This window comes from Cervus elaphus, chromosome 3 (genome assembly GCF_910594005.1).
Source record: "Cervus elaphus chromosome 3, mCerEla1.1, whole genome shotgun sequence".
Taxonomy (NCBI): domain Eukaryota; kingdom Metazoa; phylum Chordata; class Mammalia; order Artiodactyla; family Cervidae; genus Cervus; species Cervus elaphus.
Genome location: NC_057817.1, coordinates 27,820,407 through 27,839,650, shown reverse-complemented (window position 1 = coordinate 27,839,650; position 19,244 = coordinate 27,820,407). Strand labels below are relative to the sequence as shown.

General features: G+C 48.5%; 1 protein-coding gene across 10 annotated transcripts; it reads left to right on the top strand.

Moving 5' to 3' along the window:
- Positions 1–1,739: 1,739 nt before the first annotated feature.
- ANKRD33 (ankyrin repeat domain 33) lies at positions 1,740–18,876 on the top strand. Of its 10 annotated transcripts, XM_043883819.1 has the most exons (9): positions 1,747–1,879; positions 6,823–6,993; positions 7,456–8,207; positions 15,136–15,366; positions 15,607–15,674; positions 16,018–16,269; positions 16,479–16,608; positions 16,787–16,927; positions 18,005–18,876. In XM_043883819.1, the coding sequence occupies exons 6-9, from the start codon at positions 16,063–16,065 to the stop codon at positions 18,718–18,720; spliced, it is 1,194 nt and encodes a 397-aa protein (XP_043739754.1). In that variant the 5' UTR covers positions 1,747–1,879; positions 6,823–6,993; positions 7,456–8,207; positions 15,136–15,366; positions 15,607–15,674; positions 16,018–16,062; the 3' UTR covers positions 18,721–18,876. The 10 variants fall into 10 exon arrangements, with proteins under 10 accessions (XP_043739747.1, XP_043739754.1, XP_043739786.1 ...); XM_043883851.1 differs by lacking the exon at positions 7,456–8,207 and having other exon boundaries at positions 15,188–15,366; XM_043883868.1 differs by lacking the exon at positions 7,456–8,207 and having other exon boundaries at positions 16,566–16,608.
- Positions 18,877–19,244: the final 368 nt, after the last annotated feature.

Below are 19,244 nucleotides of genomic sequence, written 5' to 3'. Positions count from 1 at the left end.
ACTGAGAACTTCCAGATGGACAAGCTGGGTTGAGAAGGCAGAAGAACCAGAGATCAAATTGCCAACATCCGTTGGGTCCATAGAAAACGCAAGAGAATGCCAGAAAAACATCTACCTCTGCTTCATTGACTACATGAAAGCCTTTGACTGTGTGGATTACAATAAACTGTGGAAAATTCTTAAAGAGATGGAAATACCAGACCACCTACCTGCCTCCTGAGAAACCTATATGCAGGTCAAGAAGCAACAGTTAGAACTGGACATGGACCAACATACTGGTTCAAAATTGGGAAAGGAGTATGTCAAGGCTGTATATTGTCACCCTGCTTATTTAACTTCTATGCAGAGTACATCATGTGAAATGCCAGGCTGAATCACAAACTGGAATCAAGATTGCTGGGAGAAATATCAACAACCTCAGATATGCAGATAATACCACTCTAATGGTAGAAAATGAAGAGGGACTAAAGAGTTTCTTGATGAGGGCAAAAGAGGAGAGTGAAAAAGCTGGCTTAAAACTAAGATCATGTCATCTGGTCTCGTCACTTTAGGGCAAATAGATGAGGAAAAATGGAAACAGTGACAGATTTTTTTCTTGGGCTCCAAAATCACTGTGGACGGTGACCGCAGCCATGAAATTAAAAGACTTTTGCTCCTTAGAAGAAAAGCCATGACAAACTTAGCATATTAAAAAGCAGAGACATTACTTTACCAACAAAGGTCCGTCTAGTCAAAGCTATGGTTTTTCCAGTAGTCATGTACGGATGTGCGAGTTGGACTATAAAGAAGGCTGAGCGCTGAAGAACTGATGCTTTGAACCGTGGTAGTGGAGAAGACTCTTGACAGTACCTTGGACAGCAAGGAAGTCAACCCAGTCAATCCTAAAGGAAATCAACCCTGAATATTCATTGGAAGGACTGATGCTGAAGCTGAAACTCCAATACTTTGGCCACCTGATGTGAAGAACTGACTCATTTGAAAAGGCCCTAATGCTGGGAAAGACTGAAGGCAGGAGGCGAAGGGGACGACAGAGGGTAAGATGGCTGGATGGCATCACTGACTCAATAGACATGAGTTTGAGCAAACTCCAGGAGATAATGAAGGACAGGGAAACCTGGTGTGTTGCAGTCCATGGGGTCTCAAAGCATCAGACATGACTTATTGACTGAACAAATCTCACTCAGGACCAGTACCTGTGCTTCTGCACCTGTGTGGTTGTTTAGACCCTGAGGGTGGGTGTGAAGATGTGTAAGCATCTGGGCAGTGGCTCCCTGTGCCAGGGCATGGGGGTACTCTGCCCTGTGAGCATCCCCAGTGCTCAGAACTGTCATCAGTACAGGGATAGAGGTCAAGTGAACAAAATCCAAACTACCTGAGGTTGCAGAGACCTCAGGAGATGGGTGTGAAATCAGCAAGGCTGCTCCCATAATCTGTTCCCTGGCCTCCAGTCCCTAGCCCACCCTCCCTCTTCCCCAGCAGAGCCCCTACCTCCACAGGGCTCAGTCAACCCCTGTCATCACTGCCCCGCCCAGGCCCTCCCCATGCCCAGGGGCAGGCCTGATGCTCCTGGTCTAGCAAGTGGCCCTGGGTGGAATCACCCAAGAAGTAGATACTGGGGTATCCCCATTTCACAGAGGAGGAACCTATCCAGGATGAGCCATCCTTGAGAAGCAACCCTTTGAGAATTTCAGCCCAGCCGGAGGGAGGCGTCTGAGAGCCAAGTTCGGTCGCCAGACGCCTTGCTTCCAGACCCAGCCTAGAGTTCCACACCCGCCCCTCCCCCCAACACCAGTCACAGCCCTGCAGTTGAGGAGATGGACGCGTCAGCATCCCAAAACAAGCCTCAACCACGGACCAGAGCCTGCGAGAGTGAGTTGAGGTAGGACCGCTCCCCGGATGCTTCCCAAATCCCTATCCCAGAGGAGCAGAACCTGAACTCTGGGCTTCTGGGTGATTCCAGCAGGGCACCCCTCGTCCGCTGCCAGAGAGGAGGGTGGGGGCGCTCTCGTGGCCCCCCTGCATTCGCCCGAAGGCGCGTCCGCGGGTCACCCCTGAACTCCCGCCTGCCGGGGTGCGCCTAAGAGGGGGGTGTTTGGCACGTCCCAGCCCCTCCCCCAGGCTTGGGGTCAGGGGAGGGGAGGAGGGAGCAGATGGCAGCAATTACCGCTCGGACCCTCCCCCGCCCGTAGCCCGAGGCCGGAAGAGCGGCTTCTCGAGCTTTCGCGGGCGGGAGGGGCAGCGGCCTCCGCGGCGGGGAGAGGGGTCGGGGGCGCAGGTCCAGGAGGGGACTTCCTTCCCCCGGGAGCGGGGCCGGGAGATTCCCTTAGGAAAGGCCAAGTCCTCCCTTCCCGCTCCTGCCCTGAGTCGTCTCAGACCGGTGTCCTTACAAGCCGGTCGCTTGTAGGTCTGAGATCCGAGGATGTTTCAGGCTGGGCCAGTGGTCCAGCTTGGGGAGAGGGGAGCTGTGCGCTTGTGCGGGTTGTGGTCTAAACAATGGCCGGGAGTGAATGGTCTGAAATCCAAGCTTCACCTTGGCAGGTGTTGACTGTGGAGGAAGGCATGGGGCACCTTTTCTCACCGAGGGATGGAGCGAGCCTGGACTGCCCCTGCTTTAGGGCAGACGACTGTGTGAAGGAGAGCAAATGACCTACGTGGGGCAGAGCCAGAGAGAGCAGAAGGGCTCTCAAATCCAGGGCCCAGACAGCTTTGCAAACCGGGCTTCTCTAACTCTTGGTCTCCTCCCCGAATTTCTCTCCCGTCCTTCGCTTGTCCAGTCCACTAGCAAAATTTTTTCTGCCTCCAAGATGGTATCTTGCCACACTGCTGGGTTTGTGGGATTTTAGTTCTCTAAGCAGGAATTGAACCAGGCCATTGGCAGTGAGAGCACAGAGCCCTAACCACTAGACCAACAGGGAATTGTCTCCAAGATGTATCTTGGATCAGCCCCTGCTTGCCACTCTCTCCAGGGTGCAAGCCCCTATTACTCCTACTTCCTTGCACAACTACAGAAGCTCCTGCCTGCTCTCTTGGCTCCTCAACAGTCAGCTCACCCAGCTGCCAGGGGCCCATTAAAAATACAAATCAGATAACAAATCAGAGCGTGTCACTCCTGCTAAACAACCTCCATGGCTTCCCTTGGAAGAGAGCCCCAGCTTCTCACCCTGGCCCCTGCCTGTGCCAACCTCTCCTCCATCATTCCCTGTTCTGCCCGGGCTCTCCTCCCACTGGCTGCCTTTCTGCTCCTTGAACTTGACAAGCTTTTCCCCATCTCTGGCCTTGACCATGAGGATACCTTTGCCGGGAATGCTCTGCCCAGGTTCTTCACAGGGATGTCACTTCCCCATCAGCCCTGACCTCAATACTGAAGCAGCCCCACGAGCCATCTGCTGATGTACTGTGTCACTTGACCTTGTCTGTATCTTCCACAGGACTTACCACTTTCTGTAACTGTCTTCATTCACTTGGTTTGTGGTCTGTTTCATCTATTAGAAGCCCAGCTCCATAAATTTGGGCATGTTGCTTGTTGTCTGCTAGCCTGACACCCAGCACAAACCTAGAAAGTGCTCAGCATCTCCATTCATTTCAGGAATGCGGGAGTCCCTGGGAAATGAAGGGGACTCTGGGCCATCTGCTCACCTCTCAGGGGTTTCTCTTTGAGAGGGACCTGCTGCAAATCCCTGTGTTCACCCAAATGCCTCATTCATGTGGGCCAGCCTGTGGTTTCCAGTAAGAGAAATCTTAGCAACCACATTTACTGAACACTTACTATGTGCCAGGCATTAAGTGCTTCACACGGCTTGATTAATTTCTATGACGAAGTACATACAAATATCCCCAGTTTACAAGTAGACACACAACAGGACACACAGGATGTGTGACTGTTCAACAAACATACACATGCATCATAAGCATTGGATTCATTAATGTATTATCATACAATGGATGGGTGAGATGAGTAAATACATGGTTGAGCCTGGGGCATTTAGTAACTACTGTGTGAAGGTGGAACAGAACAGAAAACTGAGGGAGGGTCACCATGGTGCCCAGGGCTAGTTTGGGCAAGTGAGTAGAAGAGGACTTTTAGGCCACAGCCCATGCCCTTGCTCTGGGTCCCTACAGCACCCAGAGGTGCAGCTGTGATGCGGAGGTAAGGGCCTGGGTCCTGGTGTGCTGTCCCCTGCCAGGGGGCAACCACTTACCTTCTCAGGGGCATATTAGCAAAGTGTCCGGGGACACGTACATAATCCCTAACTCCCAGAGCCCTTGGCAGGATTACATTAAAAATGCTCTAACCTATAAGGGAAAAGAATCTGAAAAAAATAAAGATACATGTATAACTGAATTGCTTTGCTGTATACCTAAAACTAACACAACATTGTAAATCAACTCTGCTTCTATAAAACAACAAAAAAATGCCAGTGGCAGTACATCACCTGCAGAGGACCTGCTGAGGAAAGAGAGGAGGGTGAAGCTTGCTAGCCTGAAAAACTAAGGTTAGAGCTACACTTTGGTCCCTCTGAGCCACAGCTCCCTGCTGTGTGCTCCTCCAGGGCCGGCCAGGGTCTGCCTGTGGTGTCCCCCATCCTTGGCCTGGACACTTACGACTCAGTGAGTGTTTGTTGAGTGAATAACGCCCGGGTGAGGGAATGACTAGGGGATGAGGAAGAGAGGGAGAATAAATAAATACAGTGATGTATTGACACCCAAACCCAAAGACAGAGTGAACGAAGCAGGGACTAGAGACACCCTCCGCCTGGGAGACTCAGCTTGTTGCCTGTCAAAGGCAGTGGTAAGGCTTGGCCCCACCTTTCTCTCTGGGGTTGTGTGGAACAGTTGAGCTGCAGCAGGTCCGTGAAGGCCCCCCCTTTGCTGTCTATGCGGAGCCGAAGCGACCGGTGCTCCCCTCCCCCACGTCCCTGTCCCCCGGAATTTATAGATTCCTCATTGTCCTGCACAAAGGCCTTCTTGGGGAGGAGGCGGGGTGGGTGAGGAGGCTGGGGAATTAAAAAGTCAGAGGCTGAGTAACAGCCGGCCACACCCGAGGCCCCATAAATCTGCCTCAGCTCCTTGTAAGATGGACTTACTTTGCCTTCGCCCCCAGAGCGTCTGGCAGGGCTCTGGTGGCTGTGGTCAACTCACCCTCCCCATAGGTCTAGAGCCTCACCAAGGTGAAGGTGTGAGGGGCGTGAAGACAAACCCCTGAGAGCAGGGGGCAGGGGACTGCTATTGTTGTATCCCTCTGATGTCAGAAAATCCTTTCTCTCCTCTCGCTCCACTCCCTGACACGCCCTGTAATTCTAGGCCACTGCTGCTGGTTCTGAGCAGAAAAATGAGTTTTCTGTGGGTATTCTGAGTTCAGACCCCAGGAAAATGCCTCCTCCCCCACTCCAGCCACTCAGAGAGAGAGGGTCAGAGCTGACAGTAGCATTGGCAGATGGTGCAGGGTTAACAGATGACATGGAAAACAGAATCACTCAGCTATTCTGTCCCTCCATCTTCCCCTTGGAAGGGATGGCCTTCAAACTGGAAAGAGACAAAGATATCAACGGGGAGGGTTGAGGAGGGACGCCACAGTGTGTGGGGGACCACAAACCCACCCTGTCCAGGGAAAACCTGTCTTGGAAGCCCATCTCTGTCACTCACCAGCTGGGTGATCTCAAGCAGGTCCATTCACCTCTCGGAGTCTCTGTTTCCTCATCTATAAAATGGGTCAGTGAGAGAACCCTGCCTGACCTTCTCACCGGCTTTTATGAAGAGGATTCGGATTTTCCCGTTTGTAAAATGGGCGTTACAGTTTGTGAAGGTGTAAAAACTTTAAGAAGTTACTTACAAACTGTCAGCCCCTTAGTTGTTCATAAAAGTATTTTTTAAAATGTTTCTTACAAAAAAATAAAATGGAGTAGAAAAGATCATAGTGCAGCACACGGTTTCATTACACTTTGCTTTTATTTATTTAATTGTTTATGTATTGATGGGTGCTCTGGGTCATCATTGCTGCGCACAGGCTTCCTTTAGTTTTCAGAGGGTAGGGGGCTCCTCTCCGTCGCAGTGAACAGGCTTCTCATTTCGGTGGTTTCTCTTGTCATGGAACATGGGCTCTAGGTGCATGGGCTTCAGTCATTGCAGCATGGGCTCTTGAGCACACACACTTCAGGAGCTGTGGCTCACAGACTCAGTTGCTCTGCAGCATGGGGGATCTTTCCAGACCAGGGACTGAACTCGTGTCCCTTGCTTTGGCAGCCGCCTGGACCTAACCACCGGACCGCCAGGGAAGTCCCACACTTTCCTCTTAGGTGTATGCATATTCATGTGTCCTAGGGCCAGAGGTAGATGTATTTCAGTCATGTCTCTTGGTGACCCCATAGACTGAAGCCTGACAAGCTCTTCTTGTCCATGGGATTCTCCAAGCAAGAATACTGGAGTCGGTTGCCATATCCTTCTCCAGGAGATCTTCCCGACCCAGGTCATCTTCCTGACCCAGGTCTCCTGCATTGGCAGGCAGATTTTTTTACCATCTGAGTCACCAGGGAAGCCCATATTTACTGTGGATGATGGTCAAAAAAATTGGCAGCATTCCAAGTGAAGGAGATTCTTTAGTGATTATCTCCAGAAATGTATGGTGGATGGATAGAAACTAACAACATGAAATGCACCAGGAGAAACATACATGTAATTGATGGTGGACTATGGAACCCTAGACTGGGAAGATTCACCCTGAGCCCAGCAGTATACATGAGGTTTGTGGTGACGGGTGGAGGGGCTTATTTAGGACTCACCTGACTACTCCCTTGGTGGGTAAGGATGCTCTCTTTGCTTTGTAAGATGCCAGGGACCTGAACCCTGAGGATGCCGACCCTGCAAACCTAACAGGCCATGGATGCTGCTCCCTCAGTATGGCCCTGGGCTGAGCCAGCGAGGATGGGCTGGTGGGTGAGAAACTTGAATTGCTGTGCCTGGATCCCTCCTCCCACAAATCCACTAAGAGTGCACCAGGTATGATGTAGTTCTGGGCCAGGATACCCCTGCCTGAACTTCACCCATGACCCTCATCCCCACCCCCACACCAAGGACCACAGTCTAGTCAGGGTAAACTGATCAGAGGGGGCCCTAAATCAATCCCAGACTTCCCTGGTTGGCAGTGAGTTATGAGCTGTGGGTTTTGTGATGTAGATTGTGGTTGGGGAGGAGGGGCCATGACCTATGGCAGGTCACACAGGACCCCCAGAAGGGGCCAGAGCTGGGGTCAGAGGCCACCTCCTCCATTCTCCGCCCCAGCCTGCTGAGTCCCATTCCATGTCTAGTCCTTAAGCAGGGTTGGCCCATTTCCCTACTGACCTCTGGCCCTAGCTGTACCTGCCACTAGGCATGTAGTGTGGGAGTAGGGGGGCTCATGCTGGAGAAAGATTCTGGAAAAAAGGAAGAGGAGGAGCTGACAAGACATTTGACTCCCAACAGGTGACTGATCTGTGTGCCAGATTGGACCTGAGTTTGCTGAGCTCTTTCTCTGCAAATTTGCGACTGCTCTCTCCTTAAACCTCCCCCGTTTTTTGTTTTTTTTTTTTTTCTGATTGAATTCCACAAGTCAAGACTCCTGAAAACCCCAGCCCAGAGGATTAGATGGCTGGAGATACGGCATGACAGTCAGAGAGTGAGATAGAGAGAGAATCAAGCTTGTGTTCTAAACAATGTATATTATCAGGACTTAAGAGAGAGAGTTAGAAGGATAAAAAGAAGGATTCAGACAATAAGATGAGAAAGATCAAAAGGATGGATAAAAAGGGAAGCTAGACAGAAAGACAGACAGACAGAAGGCAGTGAAGAGAGCCAGGCTGAAGAGAAACTGGAGTGGCAAGAAAGGAGCATTCTGGCGAACTCTTGTCAGACTCAGCAGCTCAGAGATAATAGCAGGATAACCGGCACAGTTCCTTCACTGTTAATCCTTAAGTCTGCCACATGAAGACTCCAGAAGGAAATGTACCTGATAGAAGGTCCCTGTATTACCCAGGATGTTACTTATTTTATACATTAACCAGCAACCTCCATTCTCCCACTGCCACAATCATCTCTATCAGCAAAGACATACACAGGCAGGAAGCGTCAAGACCCAGGCTGGGATGCTGAGCAGGGGTTGGAGAGAGACAGAGAGTCCTCCTGAGGACAAAGACTGCAGAGGACACCTCCAAACGGGGCACTGCTGCAGATAGAAGGTGAAAGAAACCTCACAAACCTGCGTACCCAGACCAGTTGGTTCATGTTGATCTACAAAAATAATTCTCTTGTCCTTTGTGCCAAAAATGGAACCCCAGGCCTCTCCGCCTGTGCACCTGTCTTGCCAAGGCCTGCCCATGCGCCTGACCCCAGAACCCTCTGCTATAGCCTCCATTCTTTTGGGCCGGGTGCGGGGGTGCGCTCGCCCAATTCCTGCACAGGGCTGCCACCTGCTGGCTGAGAGTGGCCTTGCAGAAACAGGACCCTTGAAGGGGCTGGGGGTGGTGTGTACTGGACTGGTTAGACTTTCTCTAGGAAGGAAGAGAATTCGAAAAGCAAAATGTGAAAGCCCCTTTCACCTAGCTAGATGTTTTAGCTATGGGACTCTCAGAACAGGTTAAAGGCTCCTAGCCGTCTACAGTCACTCCTGAGGGGTTCAGACCAAAGGAGAGACTCAGGAAATTGTGAATTTTCTGAGTGGTAGACACTGTGCCACATGCAGGAGACAGAGGGAACCCAGGTGCGGGAAACAGCCAAGTACAAAATTAATGATAACTAGTGTGATAACTAGTGTGAAAAGCACCAGAGCCAAAATGTGTGCTTGACACAAAGCAGGGTTCAAGGAATAGTTATGGAATGAATGAATGCATGAGTGAATGAAGAACAGAGCACCGAGGAATGATGAACTCTGCACAGGAAAGGTTGGGGAAGAAGAGGAGGAAATATTTCTGCTTCTTTTCTTTCCCTGTTTTGTTATCAAGAAATAATTATCCTGGTGGAAGATTCAAACATTAAAAACCAAAATATGAAGGTCCCCTTTCACTTCATTCCTATCCCCCTCCTTAAGTTAATTACTGCCAACATTTTTTTTTTTTGATTGTGTGGCATGTTCCCTGACCAGGGATCAAGCCCACCCTCCCTGCATTGGAAGTGCGGGGTCTTAACGACTGGACCACCAAGGATGTTCCTTACTGCCAACATTTTAATGAGCTTCATTCTTTACAGTAGCTCTCAACTTTGGCTGCACACTAGGATCACATGGGGAGATTTTTTAAATCCCATTGCCCAAGTTGTGCCCCAGACCAATTACCTCAGAATCTCTGGGGTGGTTCCAGGCATCACTATTTTTAAAACTCCCCAAGTAATTACACTGTGCAGCCAATGTTGAGAACTACTGTTTCAGGCCTTTACATACATGTAAGCAGTCAACTGTGCATGTGCTTGCACACACATACCACATATATATTACCTTGGGTTTTTCTTCTTAATTAACACATCTAAGAGATATTTTCAGAGCAGTCCATATGGATGTATCCTATTATTTTTTAATGAAGGCAAAATTTGCATGTTCATATTTTTTCAAGCCCTCCTTCTACTGATGAACATTTAAAAGTTGTTTCTAAATTTTTTTAAATTAATATGAATAATCTGCCTGCAATGCAAGAGACCTGGTTCAATCCCTGGATCAGGAAGACCTGGAAAAGGGAATGGCTACCCACTCCAATTTTCTTTCCTAGGAAACCCCATGGACAGAGGAACCTGGCAGGCTTCCTTCAGTTCATGGGGTCATAAAGAGTTGGACATGACTGAATGACTAACATTTTCAATACAAATAAAGCTGCAAAGTATATGCTGTATATCTTTGTTCACATATGCAAGTGCTGTTTTGGGAAGGCACTTTTCCCAAAGTGCTGGGTTAATGTGTATGTACATTTGTTATTTTGATAGACACTGTCAAAATACTTTCCAAAAATACTCTGCTAATTTACATTCTTCCAACAGTGTAAGCATTTAATATTATTAATGTTTAATTTTTGCTGAAATGATGGTCCAAAGTAATATTTCATTATTGTTTTAATTTGCCTTTTCCTGCTTACTTGTGAAGTGAAGCATCTTTTCATATATTTATTTTGGCCTTTTGTATTTCTTCTATGAATTAATAACCATGTCTTTTGCCCATTTTCCTATTAGACTGATTTTTTAATTAGGATTAGAGGAAATCCTATTTCCAATAATATGACTGGCTGGACTCAGGGCTAATCTTTCTGAGTAAAACAGTAAAAATGCTAGTTAAAATGCAAGTGCAAATTATTTAAAAGCCAGAAGAATTGGCCAGAGAGCAAGAATTTATTAGGTTAAAATCTAAGGGAAGGTAGAAACTCAGGGAAACAGAGCAAGGAATGTACATTAGTCTGAGGACGGTTGTTGAGTTAGGCAAACTCAAGCACAATTTATAGTAGCAGAAACTTGGAAACACCCCAAATATCCATCGATAAGGCAGTAGCATAGCTGTGGTATATTCAGACAGTAGAGTATTACATAGCAACCAAGATGAAGGGACTATAGCACCACACAACAGCATGAGTGAGTCTTAGCAAATGTTATTCAATGATAAAAGCAGACAGCAAATGACTACCACAGCATTTACATTGTGTAAACTAAAATACTAGAATTATAATGTGTAATATACATAATGTATATACTTTGAAGGAATATCTAAAGATGCAATGAAACAATATATCAAGGAAAGCAACAAAATAATGGATATGAAATTCAGGATTATAGTGGGGAGAGGCAGAGGGTAATTGAGGAAATCATGTAGTGTGATGTCAAGTTCTATCTTTTGCTTGGAGATGTTATTCTGGGTGCTTATTGCCTTATTAAAAATAATTAACTAAGTAATAAACAAAATAAAAGCAGACTATATAGGCATCAATAAGGAGAATACGTCATTAACTGGGGATTGTGCTTAATCTGATTCAGCATACATGAGGGCTAAGAAAAAGTTGCATCTACATCAACAATAAGGAAAACAAAAACATGAGACTTTAATTATGATAGCAAGAAAAACTAGAAAGAATCTAGGAACCCACCTAACAGTGAATGTATAAGACTGTGCTGGAGAAGAAAAAAAGTTAACACTATTGAAGGACATAAAGGGAAACCTGGAAAATGAATAAATATACCATGTTCTGTGGAGGAGAAAATTTAATGTTGTGAAGCAGCCCACTGTCTTCAAATTAATCTATAAATTCAATGCAATTTCTATCAGAATGCTGGCAAATTCTTTTCTAAAGAATCCAGCAAACTGATTTGTAATTTTATGTGAAAAGATAAAAATCAATTTTGAAAAAGAAATTTTTAAAAGATGGAGCACTCACCCTGTTAGGTAGTCAAACACACTGCAAAACCGATGTAGTAAAATCAGTGTTGCATCAGCAGAGAAAGGCTCTAATAAAATGATAAAAGAGAACTTAAACACGATATGAAACATTAAAGAGAACTCGAAGTTTATAGATGGTAAAGATGATGCTACAGGGGAAAGAGAATTGCTTAATAGATGGGGTTATTCACTAGTTGGAGAAAAGGCTGGATTTTGTATTAGTCTGTTTGAGCTGTCATGACAAAGGACCACAGAATAGGAGGCTTAAACCATAGAAATGAATTTCCTCACAGTTCTGGAGGCTGGAAGTCCAAGACCAACATGTGAGCAGGGCTGGGTTCCTGTAAGAGGTCTCTCCTTAGCTGGTAGATGGCTGTCTTCTCACTGTACCTTCTCGTGGCCTTTCCACTGTCCTTACACAGGGGCTGGCATGGCAGGGAGAAAAAGAAAGAGGCAGCATGCTCTGATGTCTCTTCCTTTTTTCCTTTTCTTTTTTTCTTCCTTTTTTTAAAAGGATAGCAGTCCCAGGGCTTCCCTGGTGGTCCAGTGGCCGAGAACCCGCCTTCCAGTGCAGGGGACCTGGATTTGATCCTTGGTTGGGGAACTAAGATTGCACATATGCCACAGGGCAACTAAGCCTGAGCACTGCAATGAGAAACCCCTGTGGTGCAACAGGAGAGGGCCACAGCGCCGTAACTAGAGAAGCCCCGTGCACCACAATGAAGACCCAGCGCAGCCAAAAATTTTTTTTAATTAAAAAAGTAAAAGGACAGTAGACCCCTATTGGAATGGGGCCTTACCCTATGACCTCATTTAATCTTAATTACATCCATTATGTCCCTATCTCCAAATATAGTCACAGTAAGGGGTCACGGCTTCAACATATGAATTTTAGGGGGACCCAATTCTGTTCATAACAGAGTCTTCCTCATACCATATATAAAAGTAAATTCCAGGTGGATTAAAGACTAAATACTAAAAAAACTGCAAGATTAATAAGAGAAATGAAGATCCTTGTGATCTTGGAATGGGAAATTCTTCTCAAGCAAGACTCAAAAGCACCAAGTATAAGGAGATATTTTTATGAATTTAACCACATCAAAATTTAGGATTTCTATCAATAAAGTTCACAACAGATAAAGCTAACAGAAAGCTTTATATACAGTGAAGTGAAGTGAAGTGAAGTCGCTCAGTTGTGTCCGACTCTTTGCGACCCCATGAACTGTAGCCTACCAAGCTCCTCCGTCCATGGGATTCTCCAGGCAAGAATACTGGAGTGGGTTGCCATTTCCTTCTCCAGGGGATCTTCCCAACCCAGGGATCGAACCCGGGTTTCCTGCATTGGAGGCAGACGCTTTAACCTCTGAGCCTACAGTAGCCACACCCAAAACCCGTCTAACAATGGGTTTATTATCTAGAATATTAAAACGAATTCTTGAAAATCCAATAAGAAAAACACAGGAAAATCCAATAGAACACTGGACCAACACTATCAATAGGTGATTCCCAGGAGGGGAAACAAGAATGACTATCAGGTATGTAGAGAGATGCTCAACTTGTTGATAATCAGAAAAATCCAATGTAAAATAGCCATATCCTTTTATAGTTCTGTACTATCAGATTGACAAAAATTAGAAGTCTAAGGGGACTTCCCTGGTGGTTCAACGGCTAAGACTCTGTGCTCCCAATGAAAGGGGCCTGGGTCTGATCCTTGGGTGGGGAACATGTGGCAACTAAGAGTTTGCATGTCGCAACTAAAGATCTCGTGTGCCACAACTAAGACCTGACACAGGCAAATAAATAAATAAATTTAAATTAGAAGGCCAAATAAGTACAAGGGTTGGTAAGGATTTGGGATACTTCAATGCACTGTTGGTGGGTACACTGCAAAATAGGGAGCAGTCTGATAGGACCTGGTCAATAAGCGTGTGTATGTCCTATGACCTAGCAGTCTCAGAGAAGCTCTTTTTCAGGTCTACAGCTAGAGATGTACAAGGATGCTCACTGCAGCATTATTTGCAGTGGCATGAAGTTGGAGGCAACATACGTATCCAACGCTGGAAGAGTAGATAAGTAAAATGTAATGGATGCACTCTATAGAATTCTATGCAGCAGGAATAAGAGGGAAGAAAGAAAGGTTAAAAGGTACACTGCACATATTTTATCAAGAGAACAAGATTTTTCCATGAGCCTCACCCATCAGAGTGCTGCTTGCATTTCATTGGCCAAAATTGTGTTACTTTGCCTTACCTAACTAAAAGGTGACTAAAGAGAATGGGGAGTTATGGATAGGGACTGCATTATCTAACCAGTGATGTCTAACAAATAATCTAGTAGATTTCTTCCAAATGCTGCACAAAATCCATAGTGTACATTCACCACATTTTGCTGTGATGGCTAGAGGTATAGTAGCCATCTTGTGACCATGAGGGAAAATCAAGAGACTCCTAGAGAAGACCTTGAAATCTTAAGTTACTAAATCAACACCAACAGCTTCTTATCCCTGAACTTTTTATCTTGTATGAAGAATAAATCTCTATTTGTTTAAGCCACATGAGTCAGAGTGTCTGTTCAATTACAGACAATAGAAATAAACCTGGCTAGTTTAAATGGAGAAGCAGGCTCTAGGTCCAGGAACAACTCCCAGCTTTGAGAGGCACATGACCTCTGCTTTTGATGGGGAAAACAACAGTCATTACTACAGGAAGCCGATGAATCAGGAAGCTACTCACCAGAATCCCCCTGCATCTATCATGATCTGTGACAGCAAAACGGATGTCCCATGCTACTTAGCTGTATTCCAAATTTATGTCTCACACAAAAGCAGAACATAAATCATAGATTCCTAGCTCACAAGAATCTGGGAGGTGTCATTTTAGCTTTCCAGCATCTGTAGTTTGGGATGGATGTTGAACAGTCAGTCTGTGGCAGCCACCACACCGCTGAGGTCAGTTTTTGATTACTTACAACCAAAGGCACTCCTGACAAATACACTGCAAGGAATGCAACAAGGACAGAACCTGAAAACATAGCGCTGAGTGAAGAGAACAAACACAATGAGCTTAGCACAATCTAAGGTGTTAGTTAAAGTGAAAGTGAAAGTCGCTCAGTGGTGTCCAACTCTTTGCGACCCCATGGACTATACCATCCATGGAATTTTCCAGGCCAGAATATTGGAGTGGGTAGCCTTTCCCTTCTCCAAGGGATCTTCCCAACCCAGGGATCGAACCCAGGTCTCCTGCATTGCAGGCAGATTTTTTACCAGCTGAGCCACAAGGGAAGCAAGGTGTTAGTTAAAACATACACAAATCAACACTACCTTTCTCAATGAAATGTACATCTTCAAGGATATTTGTGTCAATTGGTAAAGGAAAGGAGAATGTGCTCCGGGGATCACGGAAGAAAGAGATAAGCCAAATAAAGTAAAGTAAAACAAGAGAGAGGTCTTATACAGTCTTATAATTGGACTGATATTAGCAGAGGAATATGACTTGCTCCATTTTCTACACTGAGGCCCAAAAACAATTCATTAAACTTGATATTTATTAGTAATTTAACTTAAAGAATGGTTTAACCATACTTCATTATTAATTTAATAAATAATTATAAGTAAACAACTTACATAATCAAATGAATTCATTTAGATATCAACACAATTTAAATATTTCATATTTAATTTACCACAACAAATTAATCCCGTAAACCTTCTATATCATAATTTTGTGCCCTTAATTAAGCAATTCTTTATACTTTAATTTCTCCAGAACCTCAAAAAATAGATCCAGGTGACCCCTGGAACCCCCATCTCCTCTCCAGCCCCTGTTTAGTGAGATGTCATCAATAGCACCCTCTTCCACCACCGCCCCATCACCAAGACCCCGCTCCACCAAGGAAGAAGGGACTTCAGCTTTTGAGACTGCGTCTGGGGACATCGTAGCCCTTCCACCATCGAAGGATCGGTTTCTGATACAGCCAGTCTCCCCTGAAGGCGCAAGGTGAGTGCGTCGGCTGAGATGGGGTGCTTACTCTCAGAACCGCCTCCGCGGGGGCGGAGCTGCCCTGACTGGGCCCCGCCCACCCCGGGCTGGCTTTTGGGGCGGGTCTCTGTCATCTTGGAGAGGAGAGCGCCGCCCCGCCTTGCCCGCCCGCCCCCACCCCCCGCACCGCCTCCCCCCAACTAACCCGGCTTGATCCAGCTCAGCTCCGAGGTGTTTGAGGCAGCTTTTTCCGTTAAGGCGAGCCATCTGTTACCAGCGTTGCTTCCTGGGGCGGATAGTCCACCTCGACACACGCCAGAGACACGGTGAGTGTGCCCCCAGGAGTCTGGGGAATGCTTTGGGCTCCAGGCTGGGCCCCAGCAGTGACTGCCTGCTAGGGACCCTGCGAACCCCAGGTAAGGTCCCATGGGAAAGAGAAGACCGCTCCTTTCCTTGAATCTCACTGGGATCCTCGCTTAATAGTGAAGGACTCCTGTCCTCTTAAGACTCTTGCAACTCTCTGCCAGGGGTTTGTCCTCTCTCCAAGGTAGATGGGACGGGAGACTCCAGCAAGAAAAAGCTCTCCCCAGGGCCAGTTGGGCAGTCACAACTGCTGGGATCCCTCCCGGGGTCCAGGGAGAACACTGTTCCCCTCATCCTGTGTTATAGATGTCAACCGCGTGAGAAGGAGCCATTCGCCTTCTTGGCTGCAAGATGGAAGACCAGGAGCCGACCTGGCAGAAGGGAGGGCTGGATGCGTCTGAGGCCCTGTCCTGCCCGGACAGTGAGGCCTCTACCCCAAGCTGCACACTGGGGGCCCTGTACTGGGCCTGTGTCCGCAATGACCCTGCCCAGCTGCAAGCCATGCTGGAAGATGGGGTCTCCCCAGAGGAAGCCACCCAGGTGGACGGCAACGGGAGGGTGAGCCACCCCGGGGGGCTTTGCAGGGCAGCGAGGGCACTGTGAGCTTCAGGGTCAGCACCCATCTCCTGGGTCCTCAGGAGGGAGTGGGTAAGAGTGGGTCTTCCCAGGGCCTGGGACATCTCTGAGACGGTTGTGGGTTTAGAGGACCCAGGGCCCCCATGGAGCTCCTGGAGGAAACCACAGAGGCTGAGCTGCCCCTCCTCCAGACAGGCCTCATGGTCGCCTGCTACCATGGTTTCCAAAGTGTGGTGGCCCTGCTCAGCCGCTGTCCTTTCCTGGATGTGAACCAGCAGGACAAAGAAGGGGACACAGCCCTCATGCTGGCTGCCCAAGCAGGTGAGAGGCTGCTAACCCCATCCTTAATCAGTAGTCCCGCTCCAGACCCGACCATAGCCCCACACTGTCTGCAATGACGTTCTCCCACCCCAGACACTGCCTTGTTGGATGGAAGGTGGGTTTGGGGCTTTATCATCCCTTTCTTGAGTAGCTAAGCTCTGCCCTTGGTGCCTTGTAGGCCACGTGTCTCTGGTGAGTCACCTGATCAACTACTATGCAGGCCTTGACCTGGAGCGCCGGGACCAGCGGGGACTGACCGCGCTGATGAAGGCCGCCATGCGGGATCGCTCAGAATGTGTCGCTGCCCTCCTCATGGCAGGTGCATGGGGCCTGGACCAGGATCTGTGGCCTGAAGTCCCTCCCCCATCCCTCCCCACCAGCACTGCCTGCTATCATAGTTGCAATGAGGAGAGAGATGGAGAAGGAAGATCAATCCAGGCTGACCTCCTGGAGTCGGGGGGAGTGTGCTGGGGCTTCTGATAAAGGGTCCAGCTATTGAGGGCTCTGTTTACACTGTGAATGATGGTCCGGGAAAAGAAAGGTTGGGAGGACAACTGGACCAGCTGGATAGCCTAACACCAAAAAAAGCTGGAGTCTGGAACCAGATTCTTGAGTTCTCATCCCGGCTGTGCTACCAACTGGGTGATTGAGGGCAAACGGCTTCCTTCTCTGAGCATACCCAGAGGGTAACAAGAGTGATGGCCTTCTCTGGGCTGATTTCCAACTCTGAGGAGCCAGGGTTCCAGGAATACAGTGATGGACGGTTGAGATGTAGGTAGAGTTGTTCTGGGGTGAAGTCCACATTGTCTGTGGAGTCTCAGACCCTCATTACTCCATGAGGTGGGTCTCCCCTCTGTTGTTCACTCTGGGGACCCCCAGCTTTCAGCTTTTCCCTTCCCCATTGCATCAGACTGGGTTTGGAGTCAGAAGAGAGGAAGGTCTGCACCCCCTCCTTTGTTTCAAAGTGACAGCCTCTCCCTGCTTCCCAGGATTAGGGGGGTGTGGTGATGAAGGGCGGAACCAGGTGTGGGAGCCAGCAGGATCCCCTCACCTGCTCCAGGGACCCCCAACCCATCCTGGGCAACCTGCACACCATCCCTCTGGTGAGTGCCTTAGCTCAGGGGGTCTCTGTTCTACGCCAGATTTGGAGGCCCCCCCCCCCCCCGAAGGTCTCTCTGAAGTCTTTTCCCCTCGCTGGACTCCAATTTCTTCATCAGTCCTAAACCAGAAGTTGAATCTGGGGCTGGTACTGACCCTGGGCTGTAGCCACTGAGGATCCTCAGCTTCCAGCTGCAACAGGATGAGACACTCAGTCCTATTGCTAAAGAATCTGTCCTTCTGCAAGTCAGAAGTTCCCTGTCCCACCCCATGACACCCCTGTGCCCCCACTCCCCAGGTGCTGACCTGACAGCCGTGGATCCCGTCCGGGGCAAGACCGCCCTGGAGTGGGCGTTTCTGACAGACAGCTTCGACACAGTGCAGAGGATCCGGCAGCTGCTGCGGCGGCCCCAAGTGGAGCAGCTCAGCCGGCATTATCAGCCTGAGTGGCCAGCCTTGCCCGGGCTCGTGGCCCAGGCTCAGGCCTCCCCGTCTCTCCTAGAGCGACTGCAGGCCACCTTGACCCTCCCCTTTGCGCAGTCTCCTCAGGAAGGGGGTGTCCTGGACCACCTTGTGACCATCACCACCAGCCTGGCCAGTCCTTTCCTCACCACCGCCTGTCACACCCTGTGTCCTGACCACCCCCCCGCACTGGGAACCCGAAGGAAGTCTGTACCCGAGCTGCTGGGCACTGCCCCGCCCCCGCCCCCAGCCCCCCAGCCCCCTCAGGAAGTCCCCGGCCCCCGGGTCTTCACCCCCTACCAGAGCCCTCAGGGTGTGCTGAGCATGTGCCCCCAGTGGCTCCAGCCCAGGGATAGTACCAGCCCCAGGCCCCGAGCCCCCAAGATCCTCCTGTCCAAGGCACCCTCAGCTGGCTTTCAGTGGAAGCCAGAGCCCAGGGCTTCAGGGAACCGAAGGCTGTCCCTTCCTGTCTGGAGATACCAGGAGCTCAGGATGGAGAGGAGGAGACAGGAGGAGGCCGGATTGGCACAGAGCCAGGGGAAGACCGGCTAGGCAGGGCTGGGAGCAGGTCACCAGGGCCCTCCCTTAGGCTCCTTTGCCCTCTAGAGGCCCTTCAGCCTTCCCCCAGCTTCTAAGTGGCTCTGCCCTCAGGCTGTGTACAGGGTTATTCATACAGCATTGTTTGCAACAATAAAAGAGTGGAAACGACCTAAGTGTTCATCAAAGGGGGCTGGCTAAATTGATTCTGAGTATAAATACTGCATAACCATATGATGTATTCTATACAGTGGCAAAACAAGAGTAAGGAAGCTCTTTATATTCTGGTGTGAAACTACCTTCAAGATCTATTAAGTGAAAAAAAACCAAAGGGTAGGACAGTGTATATGGCCTGATACTATTTGTCAAAGCAAAATTTGCACCAAGGTAAACTTGACTAATACAGATACATAGTGAGAACCAAGATTTATTTAACTATTTAATGAGTAAACCAGCAGGATGGATCAAAGGAAGAAGTGAGGACTTCGCTTGTGGTCCAGTGGTTAAGAGTCTGCATTCCCAATGTTAGAGGCCCAGGT